Source organism: Pseudophryne corroboree, chromosome 2 (genome assembly GCF_028390025.1).
Source record: "Pseudophryne corroboree isolate aPseCor3 chromosome 2, aPseCor3.hap2, whole genome shotgun sequence".
Taxonomy (NCBI): Eukaryota; Metazoa; Chordata; class Amphibia; order Anura; family Myobatrachidae; genus Pseudophryne; species Pseudophryne corroboree.
In genome coordinates this window covers 115,966,889-115,987,344 of record NC_086445.1, presented here as the reverse complement: position 1 = coordinate 115,987,344, position 20,456 = coordinate 115,966,889, and the positions used below count along the sequence as shown (strand labels likewise).

The window sequence follows — 20,456 nt, the reverse complement described above, 5'->3', positions numbered from 1 at the left end:
ATGTGCCGTTTGGAATCCGCATCCCCTGACCACTGTCGCGTCCATAACGCTCTTCTGGCAGAGATGGACATAGCACTTACTCTTGATGCCAGGGTGCAAATATCCCTCTGTGCATCACGCATATATAGTAATGCATCCTTTAAATGTTCTATAGTTAACAAAATATTGTCCCTATCCAGGGTATCAATATTCTCGGTCAGGGAATCCGACCATGCGACTCCAGCACTGCACATCCAGGCTGAGGCGATTGCTGGTCGCAGTATAACACCAGTATGTGTGTATATACTTTTTAGGATATTTTCCAGCCTTCTATCAGCTGGTTCTTTGAGGGTAGCCGTATCAGGAGACTGTAACGCTACTTGTTTTGATAAACGTGTGAGCGCCTTATCTACCCTAGGGGGTGTTTCCCAACGCGCCCTAACCTCTGGCGGGAAAAGATATAATGCTAATAATTTTTTAGAAATTAGCTGTTTTTTATCGGGGGAAACCCACGCTTTTTCACACACCTCATTTATTTCCTCTGACTCAGGAAAAAATATTGGTAGTTTTTTCTCACCCCACATAATACCCTTCTTTGTGGTACTTGTAGTGTCAGAAAGGTTCAATGCCTCTTTCATTGCCGTGATCATGTAACGTGTGGCCCTACTGGACATTACGTTTGTCTCGTCACCATCGACACTAGACTCAGTATCTGTGTCAGGGTCTGTGTCGACCCACTGAGGTAACGGGCGTTTTAGCGCCCCTGACGGTGTTTGAGACGTCTGGACAGGCACTAATTGATTTGCCGGCTGTCTCATGTCGTCAACAGTTTTTTGCAAATTGCTGACATTATCACTTAATTGTTTAAATACAATCATCCAGTCAGGTGTCGACTCCCTAGGGGGTGACATCACCAACACAGGCAACTGCTCCGCCTCCACATCATTTTCCTCCTCATACATGTCGACACACGCGTACCGACACACAGCACACACACCGGGAATGCTCTGATAGAGGACAGGACCCCACTTAGCCCTTTGGAGAGACAGAGGGAGAGTCTGCCAGCACACACCCAGCGCTATATATATATACAGGGATAACCTTATATAAGTGTTACTCCCTTATAGCTGCTGTTAATATATTTATTTGCTGCCAAACGTGCCCCCCCTTCTCTTTTTTACCCTGATTCTGAAGCAGGACTGCAGGGGAGAGTCAGGGAGCCGTCCTTCCAGCGGAGCTGTGAGGGAAAATGGCGCTTGTGTGCTGAGGAGATAGGCTCCGCCCCTTCACGACGTCCTTATCTCCCGCTTTTTTGTGTAAAATGGCAGGGGATTAAAATACATCCATATAGCCCAGGAGCTATATGTGATGTATTCTGTTTTGCCACCTAAGGTATTCTGTTATATTGCGTCTCAGGGCGCTCCCCCCCAAGCGCCCTGCACCCTCAGTGACCGGAGTGTGAAGTGTGCTGAGAGCAATGGCGCACAGCTGCGGTGCTGTGCGCTACCTTAGTCTGAAGACAGGATGTCTTCTGCCGCCGATTTCACCGGACCTCTTCGTCTCTTCTGGCTCTGTAAGGGGGACGGCGGCGCGGCTCCGGTGACCCATCCAGGCTGAACCTGTGATCGTCCCTCTGGAGCTAGTGTCCAGTAGCCTAAGAAACCCGATCCACTCTGCACTCAGGTGAGTCCGTTTCTTCTCCCCTTAGTCCCACGATGCAGTGAGCCTGTTGCCAGCAGGACTCACTGAAAATAAAAAAACCTAACTAAACTTTTATTCTAAGCAGCTCAGGAGAGCCACCTAGATTGCACCCTTCTCGGCCGGGCACAAAAATCTAACTGAGGCTTGGAGGAGGGTCATAGGGGGAGGAGCCAGTGCACACCACCTGATCCTTAAGCTTTTATTTTGTGCCCTGTCTCCTGCGGAGCCGCTATTCCCCATGGTCCTTACGGAGTCCCAGCATCCACTAGGACGTCAGAGAAAAAATGGTATCCCTATCTAGGGTATCAATATCAGCTGACAAGGTATCTGTCCAAGCTGCTACAGCGCTACAAACCCAAGCCGATGCTATTGAGTAAAGCACCCGTATGTGTATATATTGATTTTAAAGTCGTTTCCTGTCTGCGATCAGCAGGATCCTTGAGGGCTGCCGTGTCTGGAGACGGTAGCGCCACCTTCTTGGATAAGCATGTTAAAGCCTTGTCCACCCTGGGCGAGGATTCCCACCGTACCCTGCAGGGAAAGGATACGCCATAAGAATTCTTTTGGGAATCTGCAGTTTCCTGTCTGGAGATTCCCAAGCCTTTTCAAATAACGCATTCAGCTCATGAGATGGGGGAAAGGTTACCTCAGGTTTCTTTTCCTTAAACATGTGTACCCTCGTGTCAGGGACAGAGGGGTCATCCGTGATATGCAAAACATCTTTTATTGCAATAATCATATAATGAATGCTTTTGGCCACACTGGAGTCACAATCCGTGTCGGTATCAGTGTCTGCTATTTGGTATAGGGGACGTTTTTGAGACCCTGAAGGGCCCTGTGACACCGTCAAAGCCATTGATTGACTCCCTGTATTATCCCTGGACTCTGCTTTGTCTAATCTCTTATGTAACAAAGTCACATTTGCATTTAAAACATTCCACATGCCCACCCAATCAGGTGTCGGCGTTGCCGACGGAGACACCACAATCATCTGCTCCACCTCATCCTTAGACGAGCCTTCCGCTTCAGACATGCCGACACACGCGTACCGACACCCCCACACACTCAGGGATATATCTATATGGAGACAGTTCCCCAATAAGGCCCCTTGGAGAGACAGAGAGTATGCCAGCACACACCCAGCGCCAACTAACACTGGAAACAAACTTCCCAGATAAACAGCGCTTTTATATAATTCTATGTATATATCTATACACTCACTGTGCCTTACAAGTGCCCCCCCCCTCTTTTTTGCCCTGTGTCACCGTGTTCAGCAGGGGAGAGTCCGGGGAGCCAGCTTGTCTGCAGTGTGCTGTGGAGAAAATGGCGCTGGTTAGTGCTGTGGGATCAAGCTCCGTCCCCTCAGCGGCAGGCTTCGGTCCTGCTCAATTTTTAAATACTGGCGGGGGATTATAATATATATTGCCTCCTCAGCCTATATATGCCTGTTTTCCAGTCCTATAGGTTTATTATTGCTGCCCACGTCGCACCCCCTGCACCCATCTGTGCCTGCAGTGTGTGTTGTGTGTGGGAGCAATGGCGCGCAGCGTTACCTCAGAGAAGATCTGTAGTCTTCTGCAGCCTTTGAAGTCTTCTATCTTCTGGCTTTGTGAGGAGGACGGCGGCGCGGCTCCGGGACGAACGGCGAGGGTGAGACCTGCGTTCCGAACCTCTGGAGCTAATGGTGTCCAGTAGCCTAAGAAGCAAAGCCTATCATTTAAGTAGGTCTGCTTCTCTCTCCTCAGTCCCACGATGCAGGGAGCCTGTTGCCAGCAGTGCTCCCTGAAAATAAAAAACCTAACAAAATTATTTTTCAGAGAAACTCAGGAGAGCTCCCCTGTAATGCACCCAGGGTCCACTGGGCACAGGATCTAACAGGTCTGGAGGAGGGGCATAGAGGGAGGAGCCAGTGCACACCCGTCTAAAGTTCTCTATAGTGCCCATGTCTCCTGCGGAGCCCGTCTATACTCCATGGTCCTTAAGGAGTCCCCAGCATCCTCTAGGACGTAAGAGAGAAGAAAAATATAAAAAATAGACTTCCTTCCATAGTGACCCGCTTTGCTGACTCCTTCCTGTCCTGTATGTGTAGTGCCTGCCTCATCCACCTAATGCCATCTAGCAGACTCTGTCCTGTATGTTTAGTGCCTGCCGCACAGACTCATCCATCTAATGCCATCTAGCAGACTCTGTCCTGTATGTGTAGTGCCTGTCGCACTGCACTGACTCATCCACCTAAAGGCATCTAGCAGACTGCTCTGTATGTATAGTGCCTGCAGCACTGCACAGACTCATCCACCTAATGCTATCTAGCAGACTCTGTCCTGTATGTGTAGTGCCTGCAGCACTGCCTCATCCATCTAATGCCATCTAGCAGATTCTGTCCTGCATTTGTAGTGCCTGCTGCACTGCACCGGCTCATCCATCTAATGCCATCTAGCAGACTCTGTCCTGTATGTATAGTGCCTGCCGCACTGCACCAACTCATCCACCTAATGCCATCTAGCAGACTGTCCTGTATGTGTAGTGCCTGCCGCACTGCACTCATCCACCTAATGCTATCTAGCAGACTCTGTCCTATATGTGTAGTGCCTTCCGCACTGCCTCATCCACCTAATGCCATCTAGCAGACTCTGTCCTATATGTGTAGTGCCTGCCGCACAGACTCATCCACCTAATGCCATCTATCAGATTCTGTCCTGTATGTGTAGTGCCTGCCACATTACACCGACTCATCCACCTAATGCTATCTAACAGACTCTGTCCTATATGTGTAGTGCCTGCAGCATTGCCTCATCCACCTAATGCCATCTAGCAGACTCTGTCCTGCATGTGTAGTGCCTGCTGCACTGCACCGGCTCATCCATCTAATGCCATCCAAGCAGACTCTTTACTGTATGTGTAGTGCCTGCCGCACTGCACAGACTCATCCACCTAATGCCATCTAGCAGACTGTCCAGTATGTGTAGTGCCTGCTGCACCTAATGCCATCTAGCAGACTGTTCTGTATGTATAGTGCCTGCCGCACTGCACAGACTTATCCACCTAATGCTATCTAGCAGACTCTGTTCTATATGTAGAGTGCCGGCAGCACTGCCTCATCCACCTAATGCCATCTACCAGACTCTATCCAGCATGTGTAGTGCCTGCTGCTCTGCACCAGCTCATCCATCTAATGCCATCTTGCAGACACTGTCCTGTATGTGTAGTGCCTGCCGCACTGCAGACTCATCCACCTAATGCCATCTAGCAGACTCTGTCCTGTATATGTAGTGCCTGCCGTGCTGCCTCATCCACCTAATGCCATCTAGCAGACTCATGTATGTGTAGTGCTTGCCGCACTGCAGACTCATCCACCTAATGCCATCTAGCAGACTGTCCTGCATGTGTAGTGCCTGCTGCACTGCCTCATCCACCTAATGCTATCTATCAGACTCTGTCCTGCATGTGGTGCCTGCAGCACTGCCTCATCCACCTAGTGCCATCTAGCAGACTCTGTCCTATATGTTTAGTGCCTGCCGCACCGGCTCATCCATCTAATGCCATCTAGCAGACTCTGTCCTGTATGTGTAGTGCCTGTCGCACTGCACTGACTCATCCACCTAAAGGCATCTAGCAGACTGCTCTGTATGTATAGTGCCTGCAGCACTGCACAGACTCATCCACCTAATGCTATCTAGCAGACTCTGTCCTGTATGTGTAGTGCCTGCAGCACTGCCTCATCCATCTAATGCCATCTAGCAGATTCTGTCCTGCATTTGTAGTGCCTGCTGCACTGCACCGGCTCATCCATCTAATGCCATCTAGCAGACTCTGTCCTGTATGTGTAGTGCCTGCAGCACTGCCTCATCCACCTAATGCCATCTAGCAGACTCTGTCCTGCATGTGTAGTGCCTGCTGCACTGACTCATCCACCTAATGCTATCTAGCAGACTCTGTCCTATGTGTGGTGCCTGCCGCACTGCCTCATCCACCTAATGCCATCTAGCAGACTGTCCAGTATGTGTAGTGCCTGCTGCAGACTCGTCCACCTAATGCCATCTAGCAGACTGTTCTGTATGTATAGTGCCTGCCGCACTGCACAGACTTATCCACCTAATGCTATCTAGCAGACTCTGTCCTATATGTAGAGTGCCTGCAGCACTGCCTCATCCACCTAATGCCATCTACCAGACTCTATCCAGCATGTGTAGTGCCTGCTGCTCTGCACCGGCTCATCCACCTAATGCTATCTAGCAGACTCTGTCCTATATGTGTAGTGCCTTCCGCACTGCCTCATCCACCTAATGCCATCTAGCAGACTCTGTCCTGTATATGTAGTGCCTGCCGTGCTGCCTCATCCACCTAATGCCATCTAGCAGACTCATGTATGTGTAGTGCCTGCCGCACTGCAGACTCATCCACCTAATGCCATCTAGCAGTCTCTGTCCTGCATGTGTAGTGCCTGCAGCACTGCCTCATCCACCTAATGCCATCTAGCAGACTCTGTCCTGCATGTGTAGTGCCTGCTGCACTGCCTCATCCACCTAATGCCATCTATCAGACTCTGTCCTGCATGTGTAGTGCCTGCAGCACTGCCTCATCCACCTAATGCCATCTAGCAGACTCTGTCCTATATGTGTAGTGCCTGCCGCACCGACTCATCCACCTAATGCCATCTATCAGATTCTGTCCTGTATGTGTAGTGCCTGCCGCATTACACCGACTCATCCACCTAATGCTATCTAACAGACTCTGTCCTATATGTGTAGTGCCTGCAGCACTGCCTCCTCCACCTAATGCCATCTAGCAGACTCTGTCCTGCATGTGTAGTGCCTGCTGCACTGCACCGGCTAATCCATCTAATGCCATCTAGCAGACTCTGTCCTGTATATGTAGTGCCTGCCGCACTGCACCAACTCATCCACTTAATGCCATCTAGCAGACTCTGTCCTGTATGTGTAGTGCCTGCTGCACTGCCTCATCCACCTAATGCCATCTAGCAGACTCTGTTCTGCATGTGTAGTGCCTGCAGCACTGCCTCATCCACCTAATGCCATCCAGCAGACTCTGTCCTGCATGTGTAGTGCCTGCCGCACTGCACCAACTCATCCACCTAATGCCATCTAGCAGACTCTGTCCTGTATGTGTAGTGCCTGCCGCACTGCACTCATCCACCTAATGCTATCTAGCAGACTGTCCAGTATGTGTAGTGCCTGCCGCACCGACTCATCCACCTAATGCCATCTATCAGATTCTGTCCTGTATTTGTAGTGCTTGCCGCATTACACCAACTCATCCACCTAATGCTATCTAACAGACTCTGTCCTATATGTGTAGTGCCTGCAGCACTGCCTCCTCCACCTAATGCCATCTAGCAGACTCTGTTCTGTATGTGTAGTGCCTGCTGCACTGCAGACTCATCCACCTAATGCTATCTAGCAGACTCTCTCCTATATGTGTAGTGCCTGCCGCACAGCCTCATCCACCTGATGCCATCTAGCAGACTGTCCAGTATATGTAGTCCCTGCCGCACTGCCTCATCCACCTAATGCCATCTAGCAGACACTGTCCTGCATGTGTAGTGCCTGCTGCACTGCACCGACTCATCCACCTAATGCCATCTAGCAGACTCTGTACTGTATGTGTAGTGCCCGCTAAACTGCCTAATGCCATCTAGTAGACTCCTCATTAAAACATAATGCATTCTCATGGTCTAATTTCTCAGCAACTTCACCAAGTTCATGAGGATCACTCTCCAAGTACAGGTAAAATAAAGAACTTCAGATCTAAAGGGGAAGAATCCTTTATAAGACCAAGCACCATCTTCCTCTAGGGACATCACTAGGGGATTTTGTGACCCCTGTCTAAATATATTTCAAGGCACAGGGTCTGAGGTTTCAGCGAACACAGTCAACCTCACCGGCTGTGCAGGCAGCTTAGAATTACATTTTATACATGTATACAAAGTTACGGATGACACACGACTGGTCTTAAACCTAGGATGCCTACTCAGCCTACTGTGGATTTATAGGTTGGGGATATAGAAAAGAGGAGCACAAACATGTTGAATACTTGAAAGTAGCAGAGTACCAAATATACCGCTACGGACTGACTCCTCTTGTAAGCCTGTGGACCACATGCCTGTGCCTTGATAAACAATGTACACACTTCCAGTGATATGTGCTTAACCCAATAATCTGTCCCATAGTTCTCCAATTCTATCTGTTTACCCCTTCCAGCCTAACAATCTGTTCTGTAAACCAATAATGGCAGCCAATTGCTTTCTTCCTGTGTCCAATCATAGGCTCCAGGAACAAAGATATACATTTGCATCTTGGATACTGGAATATGGGGTATAGAGCCTTGTTTCCTAGTAAGTCACCCGATGCCTGGGACTCCTGCCATTCGGACCTGTCACGTGAAGTGTGTGACTTATGCTGCTCTATGTGAGCATGGTCATGTTGCTGGGTCTGTACAATTCAAGAATGTTTTAAACTCTTTAGGGGTGGTATGGCTGCACGGGCCTTGGGCAACCACCCCAAACCCCCCACTTCTCATGGTGACCTGACCAAGGATATCCCTGTAAGTGCAGCAAGTGGCGTAGACTAAACAATCGGGAATTTTCTGGCTTCAAACCCTGAATACAAATGAGACAAGCTGCAAGGGGGGCTAGCACTTATTATTTCAGTACATGGGGGATTACTCTCAGGAAATGACAGCATCCGTAGACAGGAGATATATGTGCATGGATTAATAGGTGTTATACTAAAGAGAAAGCCTTTATCCTATTTCGTGGAATATAATTTTATCAGTGTATGGTTGATTATAAAGTTCTACAACTCACTATTTTGATAGAAAAGTTGGCGAAATCCATATTGATTGCGGTTATGTATGGAATATCAGACTGCTTCAGTATGAGGATTGTTTTAGAAAAGGGTTTGAGGGTCTGGGAACGAGTTCCTTACATCTAGTGGTTGGCTGCATGCTGCTCATGTCTTAGCCAAAGCCACTAAAAACGGACGTACAACAGTATAAATATAAATAGCCACGAGTGAATGAAGATGCACTTGCCTAAAGATACAAACACAACGGAAGAATTTGAGCTGTTTATACTGTACATTTTATACAAATTTAAAAAAAGAAAAGAAACTGACACACTGGAAACATATGACCAGACAGCATAATTTGCATCACCTAATGCCCCAACTGAAACAAAAAAAAATAATAAAAAAAAAATATCGTGTACAAATCGGCACTTTACACCCTCTCATATCTGTATTGCTGAAACTAACAGTCCAACGGAGAGTTTAATAAAATTATATAAAAAACAAACGAGAGAAAAGAAAAACAATTAATAGCCGTGCCTGGGGTGTGCAAAACATTTCCAACATATACTCGCATGACACGTTCATCCAGATGACCCCCAGAAAACAGTGCATGGTTTGTATGTTCTACATAGGTGCTGAAGGCCAGAAACACACTGTGTAGAGTGCTAAAATCAGCTTTGGGTGGGTCACCAAAACCCATATACATATTATATACACACACATACAAATTCTCTTTTCTCCTCATTTTTGTAAGGCAATGAAATGGTGACAATTCAATTAATTCTAAAACAAAAAAAATATATATATTTTTCTCTTTTCTTTCTGGACTTCAGGACGAAACCGGGTAGGGAAAAAATAAAATAAAAATACCCCCCTGCCCCGCAAATAAGAAACAAAAAATATATATAAAAACATGCAATGCTTGGTTCACGTACACAAAAATAATCCCACAATGTTTTTAATACATTTTGTTGTTTAAAAAAAAAAAAAAAATGCCATTTGGTGTATTGACGTAATCAGAAGCCAAGGAAAGGTAGTGGCTGCGGGAAGAAGAGAGATGAAGAGGGAGGACACGTGTGTAGACACCTCTGTACGACAGCATCGATTGCACATTCAGTCTAACATTTTTCTCAAAGAAAATGGAAAAATATTCTATAAAAACCATTTGTCAGGCAATGCACACTTCTGGCCAGAGGGCGATGGAAGGGAAAAGGCACTGCAAAGAACAGGTGTGCCCATTATCTGTTTGCAGGCATGTGGAAACTTCTTAAAAAAATAGGTTTACCCATTCATCCGTTACAGCACAACACTGTGCTTCATGTACAGTTCAACAGCTGATGCATCTTGTAGGGTCCCCCTCCCCCTATTAACTTAAATAAGTGTTCTTTAATACCACCCAGAGATGCATATGTAAGCCTGGGGAGCAGGGGTTGGGACAGCCATCAGCAGGTTCAGTGCATTTTTGCAGAGAGTGTTTCGACTTTGGCCCTCTCATTTCACACAGAGGAGACCACCAACGTTGGCCATGAACTCCTCCAAGCTCTTCAGGAAGGACATTTTTTGTTTTCGGTCAAGAGTGGGAGGGGTACTGCTTGCTGTTAGTTTGTTGAAGGCATCAGCTAAGCGCTGGTAAATGAGAGGATCCTGTTGGCTGGATAATAGTGTTTCTACCAACTCTGCATACTCCGCCTGTAAGGAGAAAAGAGAAAACAAAATCAATCCATAATTTCTGACATTTGGAATGTATACCAACTGGATTGGTAGTTACCAAAGGAAGACAGTCTGTGGCTCACCAGCGGTAAAGGCAGTTTTAATGGACATGAGACCATTTGCAAATAAAATGAAGACACATTACTGAAAGTATTTAACTCTCCTCAGCTGCAGTTCCTGTACATGATGCAGATTTAAAATATATGGGAAATAGGGAGGCCAGTCCCGGGCCATTTTTTTCAATCCCGGCATTGAAAAAAGGGAGATTTATGGTAGACTTACCATGGTTAAAACTCTTTGTACGAGGTACACTGGATTCCACAGGGAATAACATCGGGGTGTAGAGTTGGATCTTGATCCGAGGCACCAACAGGCTAAAGCTTTGACTGTTCCCAGGATGCACTGCACCGCCTCCTCTATAGCCCAGCCTCCATGCACTGGAGCTCAGTTTCCTTAACCAGTCCAATGCAGTAGCAGGTAAAATAGAGACGGTAGATGTTAGCCACATAGAACCACATTCTCACCACAGGAGAAGGTACCAGCGGCTAATGACATACAAACCCAAAGAAGCCAAGTACGTCACCTGTGGAATCCAGTGTACCTCGCAGAAAGATTTAACCATGGTAAGTCTATCATAAATCTCCTTTTCTGCAGCGGGGCACACTGGGATTCCACAGGGAATAACATCGGGGATGTCCTAAAGCAGTTCCTCATGGGATGGGACACACTGTAGCGAGCACAAGAACCCTGCGTCCAAAGGAAGAATCCTGGGAGGCGGAATTATCAAAGGCATAGAACCTGATGAACGTGGACACAGAGGACCACGTAGCCGCCTTGCACAATTGTTCTGCGAACGCACCACGGCGGGCTGCCCAAGAAGGTGCAACCGACTGAGTAGAATGGGCCTTGATAGCAGCAGGAGCTGGGAGCCCAGCCTGCGCATAAGCTTGTGCAATCACCATTCTAATCCATCTGGCCAAGGTCTGCTTATTCGCAGGCCAGCAACGTTTATGAAAATCAAAAAGTACAAAAAGGGAATCAGGCCTCCTGATGGAGGCAGTCCTCTCCACATAAACACGGAGAGACCATACCACATCCAAAGATTTTTCTTTGGAGGATAGACCAGAAGAGGTGAAGGCTGGAACCACAATCTCCTGGTTAAAGTGAAAAGATGACACCACCTTAGGCAAATAACCAGGGCGAGTTCGAAGAACAGCCCGGTCACGGTGAAAAATCAGAAAAACGACCTTAAGCATAAGGCATTGAAGGTCCACAGACTCAAGAGGTTCAAATGGAGACTCTTGCAGGGCATTCAATACAACAGACAGATCCCATGGAGCCACAGGAGGGACATAGGCTGAATCCGTAGAACACCCTAATTGAAAGTGTTAACGTCAGGAAGAGACGCAAGTTTTCTCTGAAACCACACCGACAAGGCAGATATATGAACCTTGAGGGAGGCCTGACGAAGGCCCAAGTCTAGGCCTTGCTGGAGAAAAGCCAAAAGTCTTGAAGTTTTGAAAGTATACGCATCATAATTCTTAGCAGCACACCAAGTGAAGTAATAATTCCAGACCCTGTAATAAATACAAGCCGAAGCTGGTTTACAGGCTTTCAACATAGTTTGAATGACCGCCTCAGAGAATCCTTTTGCTCTCAGGAGTGATGCTTCAAGAGCCACGCTGTCAAAGCCAGTCTAGCCAGGTCCAGGTAGACACAAGGGCCCTGAACGAGGAGGTCTGGGTGTTGAGGAAATAGAAGAGGACGCTCTATCGAGAGACCCCGCAGGTCTAAGAACCAATGCCGTCCGGACCATGCTGGAGTGACTAGAATTAGTACTCCTCCTCCTTGCTTGAACGTCCGTATTACCCTGGGCAGGAGTGACACTGGTGGGAACACATATGGCAGCCGAAAGTTCCATGGAATTGCTAGTGCGTCCACGAACGCCACTTGAGGATCCCTTGTCCTTATTCCGAAGACCGGAACCTTGTGATTTTATCGAGACGCCATCAGGTCTACATCTGGTAGGCCCCACTTGTCCACTAGGAATTGAAAGACTTCGGGATGAAGACTCCACTCTCCGGCGTGCACGTCGTGACGACTGAGGAAGTCCGCTTCCCAGTTGAGGACTCCCGAAATGAACACTGCCGATATGGCTGGCAGATGGCGTTCCGCCCATTGGAGAATTTTTGACACTTCCATCATTGCCATGCGACTTCCAGTGCCACCTTGATGATTTATATATGCCATCGTGGTGGCGTTATCTGATTGCACTTGAACTGGCCTGTTCTGTACTAGAAGCAGGGCCAGTGTCAACGCAATTCCAGAATGTTTATCGGGAGGAGAGATTCCTCCTTGGTCCACCGACCCTAGAGAGAGTGTTGCTCCAACACTGCGCCCCAACCCTGCAAACTGGCGTCCATTGTTAGGAGGACCCAGTTGGAGATCCAGAAGGGACGGCCCCTGCTGAACTGTTGGTCCTGTAGCCACCAGCTCAGTGACAGACGAACCTCCGGAGTCAAGGAGATCATTTGAGAGCTGATCCAGTGAGGCAGGCCGTTCCACTTGGAAAGGATTAACCATTGCAGAGGGCGGGAATGAAATTGAGCGAACTCTACCATGTCAAATGCAGACACCATGAGGCCTAGTACTTGGATCCCCGACTGTATTGACACACTCTGGTGAGAAAGTTAGTATCTGATCCTGTCCTGAAGTTTCAGGATTTTCTCTGGAGACGAGAACAATCGTTCATTGTAAGTGTTCAGCAATGACCCCAGGTGCACCATGCCCTGAGCAGGAACCAGCGAGGACTTCGTCTAGTTGATGAGCCACCCGTGGGCTTGTAGGAATTGGACTGTCAGTTCCAGATGACTGAGGAGAAACTCTGGGGAGTTGGCCATGATCAGCAAGTCGCCCAGAATACGGCATGATCCTGACACCCTGACGGCGAGGAAGAGCTGTCATGACTGCCATGACCTTGGTAAAGATCTGAGGAGCCGTGGTCAGTCCAAAAGGCAAGGCCTTTTTATTGATAATGTAGGTTGCCAATAGCAAACCGCAGATATTGCTGATGTGACATGGCAATAGGTATGTGCAGGTAAGCATCCTGTGTGACCAGGGATACCATATAGTCCTTGGGCTCCATAGCCAGTACAATAGAGTGCAGAGTTTCCATACGGAATTTGGATACCCTCACAAATTTGTTCAAAGATTTGAGTTTGAGTATAGGCCCGGGAGGACCCATTTGGTTTCGGGACTAGAAACAGCGTTGAATAGTAACCCCTGCCTCTTTGAGACAGAGGTACCGGCACAATCACTCCAGTATCAAGGAGAGATTGTACACCCAAGTGTAGAGTTTGTGCTTTCAGCGGATCCGAAGGGATAACCGTCGAGCAGAATTGGGGGGGCGTACCCGTGAGAGTCAACTTCCCGCACCCAGGCATCCGAAATGGTCCTTAACCAGGCCTGGGCGAACTTCAAAAAAGTTGGCCTCCCACCCAGGCGTCCCCCAGGGGGAGGCCCGCCCCATCATGCTGCAGGCTTGTTCTTTTTGGAAGGAGGCTAACGGACGTCTCAAGATTGCTTAGACTTGGGCTTGGTGGTTTTGGAAGTACGAGCCTGTCTCGGATATGCCTGACCCTTTGCTTTACCTGGAGGTCGAAAGGAACGAAAAGTGGTACTCTTAGCCTTCGGAGCAGAAGGATTAGTACTTGGGAGAAAAGCAGTCTTAGCTGTTGCCAAGTCAGTCACTATCTTGTTCAGGTCCTCCCCAAATAGTAATTCCCCCTTAAAAGGGAGCACCTCCAAGGTCTATCTGGAGTCCACTTTCCGGGACCTTAACCACAAAATCCGGCAAGCCAGGATAGACGTAGTAGACGTCTTGGCCGCCATTACACCGGCATCTGAGGCCGCCTCCTGAATATAACGAGAGGCTGTGGTAATATACGACAGATATTGTCTGGCAGTATCAGAAAAATTTAGAGGTAGCTAATCCTCAATTGCCTGAACCCATGCTTCAATAGCTTTTGCAGCCCAAGAGGCTGCCATAGTGGGTCTATGTAAAGCACCGGTAAGTGTGTAGATAGACTTCAGGCATCCCTCCACACGCTTATCCATCGGTGAAGTGAGAGTGGTGACAGGCAGAGTAGAAGACACAACTAGACGGGCGACATGAGAGTCCACCGGCGGTGGAGTTTCCCACTTGTTACTCCGCAGCGACAGGATAACGAGCCAACATCCTTTTAGACAGAGAAAATTTATTTCCTGGAGATGACCAGGATTCCTGGCAATTAAGAGGTCAGAATGAGGTAAAACTACTTTAAAAATGAGGTAAAACTACTTTAAAACTGAGGTAAAACTACTTTAGCAATCTTCTGACGTTTAAACTTATCAGGTTTCTTTGATGTAGCAGGAGGTTCAATCTCATCATCAATCTGGAAAATCCGCTTGATAGCCAGTAGGGTTAGGTTTGTATGTGCTTAACCAAGGACTGATTTAATTGCTGTAACTGGGTTGACAGAGTATCTGCCCACGAGCTGCAGGCAGACTGGAAAGTGCAGAGCACCCAGTACCTGAACTCTCAGCTGAAATCCTTTCCTCAGGTAAATTCGGGGCGCCAGCACTGCATGATGCAGGAGCGTCTGCGGATTTCCCGCCCTGTGTAGCAGACATTATTGGGAATGTAGTCTTAGGGCGTAACAGTACAATATAGCCGGACAAAACACAATACCTGACAAAAACCCCGTGCTGTGACCGCAAATGCAGAGCACAAACAGAGGATTTAAGCGGTATGGGGTGACTGAAACACACAGTGAAAAAATAAGAATTTACTTACCGATAATTCTATTTCTCGTAGTCCGTAGTGGATGCTGGGAACTCCGTAAGGACCATGGGGAATAGCGGCTCCGCAGGAGACTGGGCACAAAAGAAAAGCTTTAGGACTACCTGGTGTGCACTGGCTCCTCCCCCTATGACCCTCCTCCAAGCCTCAGTTAGGATACTGTGCCCGGACGAGCGTACACAATAAGGAAGGATTTATGAATCCCGGGTAAGACTCATACCAGCCACACCAATCACACCGTACAACTTGTGATATGAACCCAGTTAACAGCATGATAACAGAGGAGCCTCTGGATAGATGGCTCACAACAACAATAACCCGATTTGTTAACAATAACTATGTACAAGTATTGCAGATAATCCGCACTTGGGATGGGCGCCCAGCATCCACTACGGACTACGAGAAATAGAATTATCGGTAAGTAAATTCTTATTTTCTCTGACGTCCTAGTGGATGCTGGGAACTCCGTAAGGACCATGGGGATTATACCAAAGCTCCCAAACGGGCGGGAGAGTGCGGATGACTCTGCAGCACCGAGTGAGAAAACTCCAGGTCCTCCTCAGCCAGGGTGTCAAATTTGTAAAATTTTACAACAGTATTTGACCCTGACCAAGTAGCAGCTCGGCAGAGTTGTAAAGCCGAGACCCCTCGGGCAGCCGCCCAAGATGAGCCCACCTTCCTTGTGGAGTGGGCTTTTACAGATTTTGGCTGTGGCAGGCCTGCCACAGAATGCGCAAGCTGAATTGTACTACAAAGCCAGCGAGCAATAGTCTGCTTAGAAGCAGGAGCACCCAGTTTGTTGGGTGCGTACAGGATAAATAGCGAGTCAGATTTTCTGACTCCAGCCGTCCTGGAAACATATATTTTCAGGGCCCTGACAACGTCCAGCAACTTGGAGTCCTCCAAGTCCTTAGTAGCCGCAGGTACCACAATAGGCTGGTTCAGATGAAACGCTGAAACCACCTTTGGGAGAAATTGAGGACGAGTCCTCAATTCTGCCCTGTCCGTATGAAAAATCAGGTAAGGGCTTTTACAGGATAAAGCCACCAATTCGGACACACGCCTGGCTGAAGCCAGGGCCAACAACATGACCACTTTCCATGTGAGATATTTTAAGTCCACAGTGTTGAGTGGTTCAAACCAATGTGATTTTAGGAAACCCAAAACAACATTCAGATCCCAGGGTGCCACTGGAGGCACAAAAGGAGGCTGTATATGTAGCACTCCCTTAACAAACGTCTGGACTTCAGGCACTGAAGCCAGTTCTCTCTGAAAGAAAATCGACAGGGCCGAAATCTGGACCTTAATGGATCCTAATTTTAGGCCCATAGACACTCCTGCTTGCAGGAAATGCAGGAATCGACCCAGTTGAAATTCCCTTGTCGGGGCCTTTTTGGCCTCGCACCACGCAACATATCTCCGCCAGATGCGGTGATAATGCTTTGCGGTTACATCCTTTCTGGCTTTTATCAAAGTAGGGATGACTTCGTCTGGAATGCCTTTTTCCTTTAGGATCCGGCGATCAACCGCCATGCCGTCAAACGCAGCCGTCTTGGAACAGACAGGGTCCCTGCTGGAGCAGGTCCCTTCTCAGAGGTAGAGGCCACGGGTCCTCTGTGAGCATCTCTTGAAGTTCCGGGTACCAAGTCCTTTTTGGCCAATCCGGAGCCACGAGAATAGTTCTTACTCCTCCCCGCCGTATAATTCTCAGCACCTTGGGTATGAGAGGCAGAGGAGGGAACACATACACCCACGGTGTTACCAGAGCGTCCACAGCTATTGCTTGAGGGTCCCTTGACCTGGCGCAATACCTGTCCAGTTTTTTGTTGAGGCGGGACGCCATCATGTCCACCTTTGGTTTTTCCCAACGCTTTATCATCATGTGGAAGACTTCTGGGTGAAGTCCCCACTCTCCCGGGTGGAGGTCGTGCCTGCTGAGGAAGTCTGCTTCCCAGTTGTCCACTCCCGGAATGAACACTGCCGACAGTGCTATCACATGATTTTCCGCCCAGCGAAGAATCCTTGCAGCTTCTGCCATTGCCCTCCTGCTTCTTGTGCCGCCCTGTCTGTTTACGTGGGCGACTGCCGTGATGTTGTCCGACTGGATCAGCACCGGCTGACCTTGAAGCAGAGGTCTTGCTTGGCTTAGAGCATTGTAAATGGCTCTTAACTCCAGGATATTTATGTGAAGTGATGTCTCCAGGCTTGACCACAAACCCTGGAAGTTTCTTCCCTGTGTGACTGCTCCCCAGCCTCGCAGGCTGGCATCCGTGGTCACCAGGACCCAGTCCGGAATGCCGAATCTGCGGCCCTCTAGAAGATGAGCACTCTGCAACCACCACAGGAGGGACACCCTTGTCCTTGGGGACAGGGTTATCCGCTGATGCATCTGAAGATGCGATCCGGACCATTTGTCCAGCAGGTCCCACTGGAATGTTCTTGCGTGGAATCTGCCGAATGGGATTGCTTCGTAGGAAGCTACCATTTTTCCCAGGACCCTTGTGCATTGGTGCACTGATACTTGGCCTGGTTTTAGGAGGTTCCTGACTAGCTCGGATAACTCTCTGGCTTTCTCTTCCGGGAGAAACACCTTTTTCTGGACTGTGTCCAGGATCATCCCTAGGAATAGAAGACGTGTCGTCGGGATCAGCTGCGATTTTGGGATATTGAGAATCCAACCGTGCTGCCGCAGCACTACTTGAGATAGTGCTACTCCGACTACCAACTGTTCCTTGGATCTTGCCCTTATCAGGAGATCGTCCAAGTAAGGGATAATTAAAACTCCCTTCCTTCGAAGGAGTATCATCATTTCGGCCATTACTTTGGTAAAGACCCGGGGTGCCGTGGACAATCCAAACGGCAGCGTCTGAAACTGATAGTGGCAGTTCTGTACCACAAACCTGAGGTACCCTTGGTGAGAAGGGTAAATTGGGACATAAAGGTAAGCATCCTTGATGTCCAGAGACACCATATAATCCCCTTCTTCCAGGTTCGCGATCACCGCTCTGAGTGAGTCCATCTTGAATTTGAACCTCTATGTAAGTGTTCAAAGATTTTAGATTTAAAATAGGTCTCACCGAGCCATCCGGCTTCGGTACCACAAACAGCGTGGAATAATACCCCTTTCCCTGTTGCAGGAGGGGTACCTTGATTATCACCTGCTGTGAATACAGCTTGTGAATGGCTTCCAATACCGCCTCCCTGTCGGAGGGAGACGTCGGTAAGGCAGACTTTAGGAAACGGCGAGGAGGAGACGTCTCGAATTCCAATTTGTACCCCTGAGATACCACCTGAAGGATCCAGGGGTCCACTTGTGAGTGAGCCCACTGCGCGCTGAAATTCTTGAGACGGGCCCCCACTGTGCCTGAGTCCGCTTGTAGAGCCCCAGCGTCATGCTGAGGACTTGGCAGAAGCGGGAGAGGGCTTCTGTTCCTGGGAACTGGCTGTTTGCTGCAGCCTTTTTCCTCTCCCTCTGCCACGGGGCAGAAATGAGGAGCCTTTCGCCCGCTTGCCCTTATGGGGCCGAAAGGACTGCGCCTGATAATACGGCGTCTTTTTATGTTGAGAGGCTACCTGGGGTAAAAATGTGGATTTCCCAGCAGTTGCCGTGGATACCAGGTCCGATAGACCTACCCCAAATAACTCCTCCCCTTTATAAGGCAATACTTCCATATGCCTTTTGGAATCAGCATCACCTGACCACTGCCGCGTCCATAACCCTCTTCTGGCAGATATGGACAGCGTACTTACTCTTGATGCCAGTCGGCAAATATCCCTCTGTGCATCACGCATATATAAAAATGCATCTTTTAAATGCTCTATAGTCAGTAATATACTGTCCCTATCCAGGGTTTCAATATTTTCAGTCAGGGAATCCGACCAAGCCACCCCAGCACTGCACATCCAGGCTGAGGCGATTGCTGGTCGCAGTATAACACCCGTGTGAGTGTATATACATTTTAGGATATTCTCCTGCTTTCTGTCAGCAGGTTCCTTAAGGGCGGCCGTATCAGGAGACGGTAGTGCCACCTGTTTTGACAAGCGTGTGAGCGCTTTATCCACCCTAGGGGGTGTTTCCCAACGTGCCCTATCCTCTGGCGGGAAGGGGTATGATGCCAATAACTTTTTAGGAATTATCAGTTTTTTATCGGGAGAAACCCACGCTTCATCACACACTTAATTTAATTCCTCAGATGCAGGAAAAACTACAGGTAGTTTTTTCTCACCAAACATAATACCCTTTTTAGTGGTACTTGTACTATCAGAAATGTGTAAAACATTTTTCATTGCCTCAATCATGTAACGTGTGGCCCTACTGGAAGTCACATTCGTCTCTTCATCATCGACACTGGAGTCAGTATCCGTGTCGGCGTCTGTATCTGCCATCTGAGGTAGCGGGCGTTTTAGAGCCCCTGATGGTCTTTGAGACGCCTGGACAGGCACAAGCTGAGTAGCCGGCTGTCTCATGTCATCAACCGTCTTTTGTAAAGAGCTGACACTTTCACGTAATTCCTTCCATAAGCTCATCCACTCAGGTGTCGACTCCCTAGGGGGTGACATCACCATTACAGGCAATTGCTCCGCCTCCACATCATTTTCCTCTTCATACATGTCGACACAGTCGTACCGACACACAGCACACACACAGGGAATGCTCTGATAGAGGACAGGACCCCACTAGCCCTTTGGGGAGACAGAGGGAGAGTATGCCAGCACACACCAGAGCGCCATATATATGTTGGGATAACACCAGAGTGTTTTTCCCTTTATAGCTGCTGTGTATATTATACTGCGCCTAATTAGTGCCCCCCCTCTTGTTTTACCCTTTTCTGTAGTGCAGGACTGCAGGGGGGAGTCAGGGAGACGTCCTTCCAGCGGAGCTGTGAGGGAAAATGGCGCCAGTGTGCTGAGGAGATAGGCTCCGCCCCCTTCTCGGCGGACTTTTCTCCCGCTTTTTTCAGGAATCTGGCAGGGGTTAATATACATCCATATAGCCCTGGGGGTTATATGTGATGTATTTTAGCCAGCCAAGGTGTTTATATTGCTGCTCAGGGCGCCCCCCCCCCAGCGCCCTGCACCCATCAGTGACCGGAGCGTGTGGTGCATGAGGAGCAATGGCGCACAGCTGCAGTGCTGTGCGCTACCTTGGTGAAGACTGATGTCTTCTGCCGCCGATTTTCCGGACCTCTTCTTGCTTCTGGCTCTGTAAGGGGGCCGGCGGCGCGGCTCTGGGACCGGACTCCGAGGCTGGGCCTGTGTTCGGTCCCTCTGGAGCTAATGGTGTCCAGTAGCCTAAGAAGCCCAAGCTGTCTGCAAGCAGGCAGGTTCGCTTCTTCTCCCCTTAGTCCCTCGATGCAGTGAGCCTGTTGCCAGCAGGTCTCACTGAAAATAAAAAACCTAAAACTAACTTTTCCTAAGAA

General features: G+C 48.7%; 1 protein-coding gene across 1 annotated transcript in view; it reads right to left on the bottom strand.

Moving 5' to 3' along the window:
* Positions 1 to 8,752: 8,752 nt before the first annotated feature.
* Positions 8,753 to 20,456, bottom strand: part of XPO4 (exportin 4) — a 238,563-nt gene continuing 226,859 nt past the window's right edge. Inside the window, exon 23 of the mRNA XM_063951629.1 lies at positions 8,753 to 10,175. Coding sequence (XP_063807699.1) covers positions 9,978 to 10,175 — 198 coding nt within the window. The 3' untranslated portion in view covers positions 8,753 to 9,977. The remainder of the gene's footprint in view (positions 10,176 to 20,456) is intronic.